General features: G+C 40.0%; 1 protein-coding gene across 3 annotated transcripts in view; it reads right to left on the reverse strand.

Annotated features, from left to right (window-relative positions):
- The window catches only part of LOC106874306 (DNA repair and recombination protein RAD54B), a 52,841-nt gene that overhangs the window by 11,906 nt on the left and 26,546 nt on the right, over nucleotides 1-14,389 (reverse strand). For 2 of the 3 annotated variants that reach the window (XM_089365393.1, XM_089365384.1), the window contains exons 8-15: nucleotides 13,223-13,316; nucleotides 11,919-11,989; nucleotides 10,507-10,602; nucleotides 7,902-8,056; nucleotides 6,081-6,128; nucleotides 4,190-4,271; nucleotides 2,750-2,830; nucleotides 951-1,100 (exon numbers count right to left, since the gene is read on the reverse strand). In XM_089365393.1, the coding sequence (XP_089221519.1) occupies nucleotides 951-1,100; nucleotides 2,750-2,830; nucleotides 4,190-4,271; nucleotides 6,081-6,128; nucleotides 7,902-8,056; nucleotides 10,507-10,602; nucleotides 11,919-11,989; nucleotides 13,223-13,316 (777 nt within the window). The remainder of the gene's footprint in view (nucleotides 1-950; nucleotides 1,101-2,749; nucleotides 2,831-4,189; nucleotides 4,272-6,080; nucleotides 6,129-7,901; nucleotides 8,057-10,506; nucleotides 10,603-11,918; nucleotides 11,990-13,222; nucleotides 13,317-14,389) is intronic. The other variant, XM_089365394.1, reaches the window with a different exon arrangement.

The raw sequence follows: 14,389 nt of genomic DNA on the forward strand, positions 1-14,389 counted from the left end.
AATGGGGTGTACAACCAGACGTGGTTCCTCCTGATGATGTCTTTCACCACTGGATCCTATAAAGGAGCTGTTGAGGTTACAAACCATGAAATGTGGTTGGAATTCCTGCCTCACAAAGAATGATTGCAAAGGTGTTGCCATGGAGAATGGAGAGCAACACTCGCTGCAACAGCCACCCCACCTCAAGGGGCTCATTTCTCAGATGGGCTGCAGTTATCCTGACTTTGCAATGCAGGGCCTCAACAGTGACTGGCACAAACTGAAACAGGCCAATCATGCTCCTTTGTTTTACCCATCTTTCCCTCCTCTGTGTTATGGGCAGCAATAGCCAGGTCTGCAGCCGACGCAGCAAGGTTGGAACCGGAGAACGTTTCACAGCAAGTGCATAATTGCGTCTGTGTGTACATTGGTGTCATTTGGTCTCAACATCCCAGAATTGCTGTAAATGAGTGTCACTGTCATACAAGCAGTGTTGTTCATTTCTAATATTCTATGTCTGTCCATAGGGAAGCATTTCCTTACTTGCAAACAGATATGGGTTGGCAACTGTAAGGACATCTGTTCACAGAAAATCTGCCTCGATAAATCCTGCTGGACCCGTACTAGCATGGAACAAAATTTTCTTACTCAATTCATCATTATTTTGTAGAATTAATTGAAACAAAAGCAGAGCATTTCAACAGAAATATGGTAACAAATGGGTTAAAGTGATCTAAAAACCTTCCTTTGTAATTTCATATTAATCTATGCTCCAAAACCACAGTTGAATAATGAATGACCAACTTAGTTTACTAAATTCTTTGTTATTTTCAAAATGGATTAAAACAATGTCAGAGCATTTCAACAGAAAAATGGTAAACAAGAAAGGGTTAACTCCACTGGATTATTGTTTTATAAATGTGCTTTAGTGACAGGTTAAAGCAGTTAAGATCCCACAACTGGATACTTACAGCTGATGTTTTAATAGATGTGTTCTTAAGGCGGTGGCCCTCATCACAGATGATCAAGTCAAAACTCACTTTTTCCAGTTCCTTAACATTTCGTAGGAACATCTCATACGATATGATCAACACTGGACATTTAGGACATGACAAATATTCCTGGGAATCAGAAATAAGAGTAAACATTGGTAAAGAATGTCTTATAATAAACTGTTATTGTTGGAACACCAAATGTTGAGGGTTTATACTTTCATTATTTAGCCATAGGACAATTCTAATCAAGCTGACCCTCGATCAAAAGGGTATTCAACATATGATCATTCCAACATTTATTTTAACACTAATGTACTTTGGACTATATTAGAGGGTATGATATGGTTTAAGAGAGATTTAGTTGCTATTTCTAGCAAGCCTGGCAACCACATAGAGGCTAAAATCTCTCTCCATATTGTGAATCAAGATAAGATATCCTGGAACAGACACCAGGAGGAGCTGAAACCAGCATGAAACGCCAACAAAATCATTGTCATGGCCATCCCTCAAGATCAAGGATGACAGGCTTGGGGTTTGTTTTTTTTTAAATAGTTATTGACAGATTTTGAAGTGACTGATGAGTCCAATGCTTACTCAAAAGTTCCTTCCACAAGGAGTTCCTGATGGATGGTCCCCACAAAGTACATACAAATCATAGCAAACATCAACAGCTGAAGAACACCACTAGGCTACGACTACTGAACCATCTGAATTCGATGAATGCCATCGAAGCCCTTAAGAAAGGCATGAACACCACAAATCTCATCTTCCTCATTTATAAATGTATTGTTTTGCTTAAAAGAGAAATCAGGCACTGGTATGGCTGCGTAGCTAAGAAGCTCACTCTACAACTATTTGATCAGGTTAAATCCCACTGCAAGGAAACCTTGGGCAAGTATTTTGAACACCTTACTTCATTTCCTACATATATACATATATATATACATAAGGGCACTACATGAGCACCTACATTGCTAAAAATAGGAGTCAAAAATATTTCTGTGCCACAGAATAGTCACAAATCTACTACAGGCACAGCAGGAAAAAATTCCACTGAAAAAATTTCCTATCATGCCTGTAGTAGATTTGTGACTATTCTGTGGCACAGAAGTATTTTTGACTCCTATTTTTAGCGATGTAGGTGCTCATGTAGTGCCCTTATGTATATATATATATATATATATATATATATATATATATATATATATGTATATATCTTTATAAGTCCATATCTTATATTGTATGCATATACTTTATTAATTTGCCTGTACGGCTGATAATTCACTTGCCACTCATGATGATATTCTAATAATACCATCCCTCTTATATATATATATATATATATATATATATATATATATATATATATATAAATAAATGCTTTTCCAAATAACATTGCACTTCATTTTTTAAGCTTTAGGGTGATACATAGGTACTCTGTAAGTGCACTGCAGTGTGTAGCAGCAGAAACAGCTGTAAGCTAATGGAGTTCACAACATAATTTTCTTACTCCTTTGTCATTTTAATTTCTTACATACATATGTGTGCATTTGTCCCCCGGATGCTTGACACATGGTGTTGGTTTGTTGACATCCTCCTATCTTAACAGTTCAGTAGAAGAGACCAATTGAATAAGTCCCAGACTTTTACTGTGCCATTATAACAACATCAAATATTATTTTTGTACTACTAAATCTTCCTCAAACACTGGCAAACTTCTGTCCTAATTTCACAATCCCACAACTTACAAAACGCACAAAGAGAAACAGACTTACCTCTATTTTTTTGTCAGCTTCAACAGTAAATACAGAAATACGTTCCGTCCCTAACCATTTCTTGAATTCTTGATACCAATTCTAAAGAAATGAACAGATTTTAAAACATAAACTGGAAACAGAATGAATTAAAGCAGAGATACAGTATAGTACATAGTGTAGTATTTTATATAGTATAGTGCAGTGTAGTGGAGTGTAGTCCACTATGTCTTATTGTTAAATAGCAAAGAAAAAGCACCTTTCAAGCACTGGAAGGCAAAGTGGTTGAGTTCCTTTCGAGCGCTGGGCCTCACGGAGGCAATGACCAAGACCTTTGGCATTATGTCATGCTTGAGAAGAAGACTCATTAAGCCGGGCAAAATCGCAGTCATGGCAGATACCGATGTCACGCAAATGGCACCCGTGCCAGTGGCACATGAAAGCACCCATTACACTCTTGGCGTTAGGAAGGGCATCCAGCCATAGAAAACCATGCCAAACCAAACTGGAGTCTGGTGGTGCCTTGCAGCTTGCCAGCCCTGGTCAGACCGTCCAACCCATACCAGCATGGACAGCGGAGGTTAAATGATGATGATGATGCATGTAGCTTAGTAGTTAGGGTATTTGATGCACAATCGTAGGATCGTGAGTTCAATTCCCAGCAGTGCACTGTGTCCTTGAGCAAGACACTTTATTTCGCATTGCTCCAGTCCACTCAGCTGGCAAAAAATGAGTTGCCGATGAACTTATTGTATACTGTACTCAAATGCACAACTCATCAGATAAGGTAACAAAAAGTGCATGAACAGGACATAGAATAATGCATAAGAAGGGAACAGGGAAGGAGTCTTTAAAGAAAAAAGTAGGAGTGACATCAGGTGTAATTTGGAAGACATGGAAATTTGGAAGGATGTCCTGACAACTAACAACTGATGTGGATAGTTTATTCCATGCTTCAGTGATTCTAAGTGTGGAAAAATGTTTCTGTGGCTCCTGTGCATGTGGCACATAAAAAGCACCATTCAAGCATGGTCGATGCCAGTGCTGCCTGACTGGTCCCCGTGCCAGTGGCACATAAAAGCACCCACTACACTCTCAGACTGGTTGGCATAAGGAAGGGCATCCAGCTGTAGAAACCTTGCCAGATCAGATTGGAGCCTGGTGCAATCTCCCAGCTTGCCAGTCCTCAGCCAAACTATTGAAACCATGCCAGCATAGAAAGCAGCCATTTCAATGATGATGATGATGATGATGATGATAGGTGCTGTGTTGTTTTTTGATTTTGTAAGCATGTCCATGGGTGTTGGACATATGGAATTCAAAAAGATGCCCCAGATTGTTGTTGGAAAGATGGTGGATAATCTTGTGAGTGTCGACCAAATCAGAAGCCAGAGCTTTAATGCAATATCTGTAATTATTAAAAAGTAAACATTATCAGTTGAAAGAAAGTCAATGGTGTACCTTGACTAAACTACTTGGTGTTACTATAAGAATTCGTTGTAAGATTGGTTTACCGCCATAGGGACCCTGTTTATACAATGTCCTGTTGAAAGAGGGAAAAGAAATAATTACAACAAAACAATTAAAATATTTTAGAAACATTCTTTTAAAAATACACAATCTTGACTTGACATTTCATGAAAAAAATAAACATTATTGGAAATAGGTGCAGGAGTGGCTGTATGGTAAGAAGTTTGCTTCCCAACCACATGGTTCCAAGTTCAGTCCCACTGCATGGCACCTTGGGCACGTGTCTTCTTCTATAGCCTCGGGCTAATGAAAGACTAGTGAGTGGATTTGGTAGACAGAAACTGAAAGAAGCCCATTGTATATATATGTGTGTGTGTGTTGGTGTGTTTATGTCTCCCATAACTTAGTGGCTCGGCAAAAGAGACCAATAAAATAAGTACAAAGGCTTACAAAGAATAAGTCCTAGAATAATTTGTTTGTCTGAAGGTGGTGCTCCAGCATGGCTGCCGTCAAATGACTGAAACCCGTAAAAGAAGCCTCACAGAGGCAATGACAAAAGACAGAGACCTCTGGAGATATGCTGTGACTGCGAAGACCCGGCTAATAAAGTGAGTTCACAGCTGTAACCTACACCAGTGTCACATAACTCAGCCCACTCAAAAGTAACTTGGATCGTAGGGCAGCAAGCCGGGCTTGAGGAGACCTATTGAGTCAAGTACATCAACATCAAAATGAAAATCAAATGGAAATTGTAGTTGTGATCCCCATAGCGGTGGCACGTAAAAAGCACCCACTACACTCTCTAAGTGGTTGACGTTAGGAAGGGCTTCCAGCTGTAGAAACACTGCCAGATCAGACTGGAGTCAGGTGCAGCCTCCTGGCTTCCCAGACCCCAGTCGAACCGTCCAACCCATGCCAGCACGGAAAACGGACGTTAAACGATGATGATGATGATGATGATGATGAAAGATATGATGCAAGCAATATGCGGCAGGTGAGGGGTAGCACGGATTTGGAGAGTGTTACCAATCAGTATGGCTGTTCTCTACCATAGAATCCCATGAATCAGAGTACTTTGGAAACCCTACAAAAAGATCAGAAGCGGTGGATTCCTTCCTCTGTCAAAGCTATAAATATATTCTCTCAGGGTTCCTCTCCCTTTTCCTTTCCTTTCACACCTTCTGTCCTTATAATGTAGAAGAACCCAAGATCCCTCTACATAACCCATCCTATCACCCTTCCACACACATTTTCGCAATAACCACTGTCACTAATCCTCCCCCTTCCCTTTGTTTCCTGCCTTACCCTACCCCCAAATTAGGGACTACTACTTTCTGATTCTCTCCACCCCATCACAACTAGAGGATAATTTAGTCACAAGGAATGTTCATGGACATCACCATTTTCAGACAAAAAGGAATGTAACCATCCACACACACACACACACACACACAGGTTTTATCTTTTGCTTGTTTTCCGTTATTAGACTGCACATCATTGAAGTATTTTAGTTGAACAAATTGACCCCATTACTTTTCTTTAAGCCTTGTACTTATTCTATCAATAGCAACTAAATTTCCCTTAAATCACACCCTAGCAAATGTTATAAAGTTTCCTCTCTGTTGAAGAGCATAGGCTCGAAACGTAAAAGACTTTCTCACTTCCCGAGCGTTAAACTAATACATCTGTTTGTTATTTACACACTTGTCTTCATCTTTTGTGTTTTGGGAAATTCCAATTATAAAGCATCCTTCCTTATGCTGCTGATATTATAATTTGGCTATTTTATCCAAGACTTTTTTTTTTTTTGAAAGTGTGGGAGAAAAGGTTAATAAACAGAAATCCAGAAATATCTTTTAAATAAAAATGTCAAGATACTCACCACAACAACCCAATACACTGCAATGTCTTCCCTAACCCCATGTCATCTCTGTTACAAAAAACAAAAAAAAAAACAACATGATAATAATAATAACAATAATCCTTTCTATTGTAGGCACAAGGCCTGAAATTTGTGGGGAGGGGACTAGTTGATTGCATCGACCCCAGTATTTCACTGGAACTTAATTTATCAGCCCCTAAGGGATGAAAAGCAAAGCCGACCTCGGTGGAAATTGAACTCAGAACATAGCGATTGGCAAAATACCACTAAGCATTATGTATGCGAGTATGTCCGTATATGGACGTGTTTTACCCTTATTGCTTTTTAAGACTTTTTTCTGTATTTTGCCTTTAGCCCTGTTTTTTCTTGTGCATGTGTGTATATAAACGTGTATGCGGGTATGCATATATGTTTTGGCGAATGTGTGGGTGAGCATGTGTGTGTTTCAAGTGAGGGTGGATGAGTAGATACATATAGGCGCATGTACATGGGTGTGCAGGCGCACATGTGTATGTATGGACTGGTGTGCTTAGGCGGATACTATGGACATTTTTACTCCCTTACCTTTACTCCCTCCCCTCACTTAGTGGTCATTCTAATAGCTCCTTTGTCTTAGTAACAGTCAATCACACTGTAATTTCCTTTTGTTTAACGGTCATTTTCATAGGAATTTTCAATGGCCAGATAACTGAAGAGATGGTGGCGTGGGTTTCCGACCTGGCATCCGAAACTCGGAGTTTTATCATGGCTACCGAATAATTGTCACATATTATGTACAGATAAATTCCTCTATTTACATAATATCGAGGTTTCTTTCATTCGTTTGTAGTCTTGCCATTTCTATCAGCAGAATTTGAACAGATGAAATACCACTAAGCATATCGTACAGCGTGCTAATGTTTCTGCCATTTTGCCACCTTAGCGAGTTGGATTATTGTTTGTGGGCTGAATTGTCTGGTGTTATCCTCACTTATGGTCATCGTCGTCGTTGTTTAACGTCCGCTTTCCATGCTAGCATGGGTTGGACGATTTGACTGAGGATTGGTGAAACCAGATGGCTACACCAGGCTCCAATCTGATTTGGCAGAGTTTCTACAGCTGGATGCCCTTCCTAACGCCAACCACTCAGAGAGTGTAGTGGATGCTTTTACGTGTCACCCGCACGAAGGCCAGTCAGGCGGTACTGGCAACGGCCACACTCATCTCGCTCGAAAAACCTCATGTGTCACCCGCACAAGAGCCAGTTCAGGGGCACTGGCAACGATCCCGCACGAAAGATTTCATGTGTCGCCCGCACATGAGCCAGTCCAGGGGCACTGGCAACGATCCCGCTCGAAAGATTTCATGTGTCGCCCGCACATGAGCCAGTCCAGGGGCACTGGCAACGATCCCGCGCGAAAGATTTCATGTGTCGCCCGCACATGAGCCAGTCCAGGGGCACTGGCAACGATCCCGCTCGAAAGATTTCATGTGTCGCTCGCACATGAGCCAGTCCAGGGGCACTGGCAACGATCCCGCTCAAAAGATTCCATGTGTCGACCGCACATGAGCCAGTCCAGGGGCACTGGCAACGATCCCGCTCGAAAGATTCCATGTGTCGACCGCACATGAGCCAGTCCAGGGGCACTGGCAACGATCCCGCTCGAAAATCCTACGACAGCCCCGCACAAGAGACACACACACATAATCTCAAAAACACAAACAACATATGTATCCACATGCACAGACAAGCGCAAACAACCTCCCAGACACACACACCCTTCACACAGTTTAATTAAAGCAAACAAATTGTGGTGTAGAGAGGAGTGAAAGTGAACTTACGCCAGGATGGCTCCATTTCCATTGAAATCTCTCATGCCCATCACACATTCGTAGAGAAATACAATTCCTTCTCGTTGGTGCGGTCGTAAATGGCGGGAGATATAGGGATCAACAACAACATCAACCATAACCAAGGAATTCTTGTTGTGATGCCACTAGCAGAGAGAAGAAAAGAAAAACAAATTATATATATATATATATATATATATATATATATATATATATATATACATACATACATACACACTGACACATATTCCCAACCCTTCTATTTAAATGAGTTTTTCCACAGACCGCTTTTAATATGCTTATCCGTATGTATATCATCATCATCATCATCCAGTGTTTTAAATCCGGGTTTTGTCCCCATTAACAGATGTGGCTGGATCTACCTCAATGCAATAGCAACTGAGGTAGGCAGGTGCAGCCCACCTCAATCTTTGGGCTGGCTGATGCCCATTCTCCTTTGCTATCATGAGACTTTTTTGGGGCTGGATTTTCTATGGGGAGCATGCCCTTGCTTACCCCCAACCTCAGTTTCTATACAGAAGTGGTCCTGAGACCGAGGCCTCTACTATGATTTTTAAGAAATGCGGTGGAAAACTAGCTCAGGAAGACAGGGACGCTGCTCCCTGAGACCCCTTTCAGAGCCTCCACTACCAGCTTTCATCGAAATTTTGAATTTAGTTCACGGACCCCCAGTACTGCCTTTGCAGACTCCCAGGGGTCTGCAAACCCCAAGTTGGGAACCACTGCTTTAAAGCATTACAGCAGCAATACAATTTTAGAGGAAGATAAAAGTTATGGTCGGTCACAGAGTGACCATCGGTTTTGCACCTATAAAGTTCTTAGTAATATAGACACAAGCAACAGACTCAAATGCATTTGAGTCTGATGAGTCACTTATACTGCTAAGTGCTTTATAGGTGCAAAACCAATGGTCAATCTCTGACTAACGGCCATAACTTTTATGCAGCAATCCCTCGACTATCACAGGTGTTATGTTCCAAAATCTCCCACAGAAATAATTAAAATCTATCAGCATGCAAAACTAAATGCAATACCAATTAAATACACTGGACCTGGAGGGATTGCAATCCCAGAGGCACAGTCAGCGTGAGACCTGGGCATTTACATGAGTAATGATGCATCCTTCCATGTGTATGTTGCTAAGTTGGCAATGAAATGCAGGCGGCTGACCGGATGGATTCTTAGAACATTTAGAATGAGAGATCAGGAAATCATGATGGTCCTCTGGAGGATACTTGTCCTAAGCTGCTTTGACTATTGCTCCCAGCTATGGTCACCAACCAGTGTAAAATTGCTGAACTTAAAGCAATCCAATGAAGCTACACGAAAAAGATAGCCTCTATGCAGCATGTAAGCTACTGGGAAAGACTCAAGAGATTGAGACTATTCCCTAGAAAGTAGGCAGGAAAGATATACCATAATATACATCTAGAAGACCCTAGAGCGACTTGTCCTAAACTCTGGCATCGAGAGTTACACTAATGCTAGAACAGGGCACCACTGCATAGTGCCAAAGACTCCAACTTTGCCATCAAGATATAGGACAAGATATTGCAACAACCTGGGCTTTAAAGGCCCACAGCTCTTCAATATCTTCCCAAAGGACCTGAGACACCTACATGGGGTGGATGTGTCTTTAAAACAAAACTAGACCTCTTACTGTCAAGTGTCCCAGATGAACCAACTTCACAGCAGGAAGTACAGACGAGGGCAGCAGCATCAAACGCCCTCATGCATCAAAGGTCAATTTCTAAAAAATGAATTAGTGAAGTAAAATTATGTAGCACAACCAAATGGTGGTGCCCCAGCATGGCCAGAGCACGAGCTGAAACTAGATCAGATCAAGACCTATCGGCTGCAGAAACCCAGACATACTGAAGAGTCCGCGATATAAATTTACACATATTAACCAGAAAAATCCGCAATGTACTGAGTGCACGATAGGTGAACCGCGATGAGGCAAGGGATTAAGGTGTCAAAACCACAATGATATCTGTGGGGCAGCTGATGATGAAGGTATGTTGGATTGTTGGTATGGTTGTTTTCGTATATGTGGAATAGTGTTATAACACATCTTTTATATATATATATATATATATATATATGTATATACATACACAAACACACTGACAGTGCCCTGGTATGGCCACACCCTTTGGGCTGAAACACAGGAAAGAATAAAAGAATTATATACCTATATGTGTATGACATATGCATTTGCAACCAAATGTTTGTATGTATAATGGGACCACAAGCAGGGTAACAGAGATGAAGAACTTTCTGCAAAAAGCGGACACACAAGAGTGGTTAGCAGGTGAGAGCACTCATAAAATATATTTTCTTTTCTACTCTAGGCACAAGGTCTGAAATTTTTTTTTGGGGGGGGGGGGGGCAGTCCTTGTCTTGACATCGTATGACAGTTGTAAATGAGTGTCACTGCCATACAAGCAGTGTTGTTCATTCAAAAACCATGCCCTACCATAGGAAATCTGCCTCAAAACACTCCATCCGCACTTTGCAAATATGGAAAAGCGGATGTTAAAACAATACTGCAACTGAAGCAAACGCAACAAACCTGATGGTCCTGGCTTGGTCTTGGCATCACAAGGGCATTAAAGGCTAAAGGATCATGTCTGGGTGCCAAAGTGTCCACTTGATCAGCAGCAGTCTTCTAGAAATAGAACAACATGGAGAGGATCAGTACCATAAATATTGGTTTCAAATTTTAACACAAGGGGAGCAATTTCAAGGGGGGGGGCTAAGTTAGTTACATCGACCTGTCCCTCCCTCCCTCAGTACATGACTGGTACTTACTTTATTGACCCCAAAAGGATGAAAGGCAAAGGTGATCTAAGCAGGATTTGAACTCAGAATGTAAGGACAGAGAAAATACCACAAAGCATTTTGCCCAGCACGTTGACAATTTCACCAGCTTGACACCTTGCGATACCCCTAACATTAAGCCTCAAAACTTCAACAGTGGAAAGAAATATTGAAATAAAAATCATTTCTAATCAACTGATTCGTTTACTCAGTGTTTTTTTGAGTAAAATATCTGAACCCTTTCATTACTGTATTTATTTTGAGATGCTCTTTGTTTCCTTCAATTACTTTAAATATAACAAAGAATTTAGTAAAATAACTGAGTTATCATTCAGCTTGTGTTAGGAACATAAATTGTGACTAAGGTTTGGGGGAAGATTTTCATTCAAAACATGAAAACAAGACATTTGTACTTCAGAGCCAGAGGCGGTTTTAGCCGGGTTGGTATCAAAAGGGTTAAGAGCCAGAGCTAGGTTGGTATCAAAAGGGTTAAGAGCCAGAGCTAGGTTGGTATCAAAAGGGTTAAGAGCCAGAGCCAGGTTGGTATCAAAAGGGTTAAGAGCCAGAGCTAGGTTGGTATCAAAAGGGTTAAGAGCCAGAGCCAGGTTGGTATCAAAAGGGTTAAGAGCCAGAGCTAGGTTGGTATCAAAAGGGTTAAGAGCCAGAGCTAGGTTGGTATCAAAAGGGTTAAGAGCCAGAGCCAGGTTGGTATCAAAAGGGTTAAATAGAGTTTGTCAGTTCACTGATCCTTTTGCACACATACACAAACAGTGATACATTGCAGTCACCCACACACACACACACACACACAATGATGCTTTACAGATCACTGAAAATCAGGAAACACCAAAAGTGAAAATAACAAAACAGGAAAAGGAGAATTTAAGAAAGAAATATTCAAGTTTCTCATTTCACTGTAAACAAAAGTGAAACAACTCAGTGACAGATAACAAATAATGCTGTATAATAATGTGAAAGTGTTTTGGCAGTTAGTGTTGTTTTTAGTTCATAGGATAAGCATGAAGGATGTAGGTGGGTGTGTTAATACAGAGTAAAAGGAGGGGGTAGCATGGGTTGTTGAACATGAGGGGGGGATGTTAGTAGAGGGTGGTGAATAGAAGTTTAACGTATGTTATTAAATGAAATATAAAACTTAAAACTCACTTGAAATTTAGAAGAATTATTGTTTGTAGCAGTGTTTAATTGAGGATTGACAAAAGGTCTGGAGATAACATCTGAAATAAAATAAAATAAAATGACAGACTTGACATTTTCAAGAATACCTTATGATGGCTGAATGTGGAATAAACTTACTAACACTAACCCCCCCCCCCCCACTGCCCTAATTGTATGCTGTTTTGTTTTTTCTTTCGGAGATTTTTGCAGGTTTTTTTTTGGGGGGGGGGGTCATTAAATGGGTAGAGGTCTGTACTTTTGTGAAGGATAATAAAACAACACTGTGATCTTTAGCCATGGTAGACTTATCCACTATAGGGTTAAAAGTTTAGAGATTATTGTCCTTCACTAAAGTATAGAACTCTACCTACTTAATAACAAAAAACAAATTGCAAATGTCTCAGAAAGGAAAAAAAAAAGGAAAAAAAACACCATACAAGTGGGGGGGGGGGCTAGTCCTGGTAAGTTTACTTTGTTTATTTATTTTGAGAGAGAAAGAGAGAGCTTGCTTTGTTTTGTTCTGGAGGCTTTTCACTGGGTTAGTTTTCCAAATAATACAAAGAAGAATAGCAGGTAAGAACTGCAAGATGAATTCTTCAATCCAAGCCAACTGGAGACCCAGGGGTACACCAAGAACAAGATGGTTAGTTGACATACAGAGTCTCAGTCAGTCATGCTTGCGAATGTAGCAGGAAAGCGTAATGATGGCTGCTTCTGATAGGAACCAAAAGAGGAACCGAGGACTTTTTCCTAAAAACTCTCCCAAGAAGGCTGAGCAGGGAAAATGGATGGATGTAGTAATACTGACTGAGACTTCATTTACTGCATTAATAGATTAAACTGGAATATGTCATTATTAACCGAAAAAGAAAGAAAGAAACAGGTCGTATTTCAAGTTGACAGTTCAGTGGTTAGTACTCGGAAGATCACTGAACCATAAAAAACAATTGGTTTAACAAATAACTTACAATCCCCCAGAAAAATACGAGATGGCTTTTACACAAAACTGCAACTCATGCAAGACTATGATTGGAACCACAATGGATGCTTCCCTGTATCACACAGTCTGATTTAAATATTTCAAACTTGCCACTAAACCAAGGAGAGTTTTAAGCTAAAAATTCCTCTTTTATGCTTTGAAATGTCTGAAGATTGGATTGGTTAGGAAATATATAATATGTAGATATGAAAGAACAATGATGATGATGATGATGGTAGTGTTGATGGTAACAGTGATAGATGATGACTGATGACTGATGGAAAATAATGACAATGATGATGATGATGCAAACCTTTTGATTTGGATGGAGCAGAAGACGGTGCCCCTCCACCAGGCAGGAAACACTTCCCTGATTTAAAGCTTTCTTCTGGAAGACGAGACATTACCTGAAGAGAAACAAAGAGACAATAAAATAAATAAAACAACATATATATATATAGCATAAACAACAAAAGACAAACAAAATCAAGAAAGACCAAATGGATCAATATCAGTGTTTTTATGATTCTACTAGTTTTAGTCTTTGGACTGCAGCCATGCTTGGAACACTGACAGTGATCAGATCAACCTGTCTTTACCTCAGCCTGCTACTTATTCTATAAAAATCTCTGTTCATTGAAAGATTAAGTTAGCATTTCTAGTATATAGGGACAAAACTTAACACTAGTTACACACACACACACACACACACACACACATCAATATTATAAAAGACCAAGTCATCTGGTGCTTGTTTTTTGGTGTGCATTTCCTCTCTTTGTGGCAGGCCATAAGGAATGTAGAAGGAGAAAGCAATGCTTGTGCCGAGAGAGGCAGAAGAGAGAGAGAGAGAGAGAGAGAGAGAGAGAGAGAGAAAGAGAGAAAGTATGACAAAGAAAGAGGGGATAAAGAGAGAAAGAATTGTACAGAAAGAAAAAAGGGAATAGGGGGTGGGTTGAAAGGTAGGTAGGTAGGTAGGTGGAAGAGTGAAAGACAGCAGTCAGCAACAAGAACAATGAAACAGATAGTCAGGCAAGCAGACAGGGAAATATAGAGAGCAATGGGGGAAAAGAGTAAGAGAGAAAGGATAGGTGGAAAAACAGCAGAGCTTCTAATATGATGAAGTAACAGAGTCAATGAATGATAGAGAGAGAAAAAATTCAAGTCTGATATTGAAACATGAAGAAGATTTTGACAGAGAGGAACAAAAAAAAAAGAGAGGGAACTATATATATATATATATATGTATGTATGTATGTATGTATGTATGTATGTATGTATGTATGTATGTATGTATGTATGTATGTATGTATGTATGTATGTATGTATGTATGTATGTATGTATGTATGTATGTATGTATGTATGTATGTATGTATGTATGTATGTATGTATGTATGTATGTATGTATGTATGTATGTATGTATGTATGTATGTATGTATGTATGTATGTATGTATGTATGTATGTATGTATGTATGTA

Source organism: Octopus bimaculoides, chromosome 1, assembly GCF_046866305.1.
Source record: "Octopus bimaculoides isolate indiv1 chromosome 1, ASM4686630v1, whole genome shotgun sequence".
Taxonomy (NCBI): Eukaryota; Metazoa; Mollusca; class Cephalopoda; order Octopoda; family Octopodidae; genus Octopus; species Octopus bimaculoides.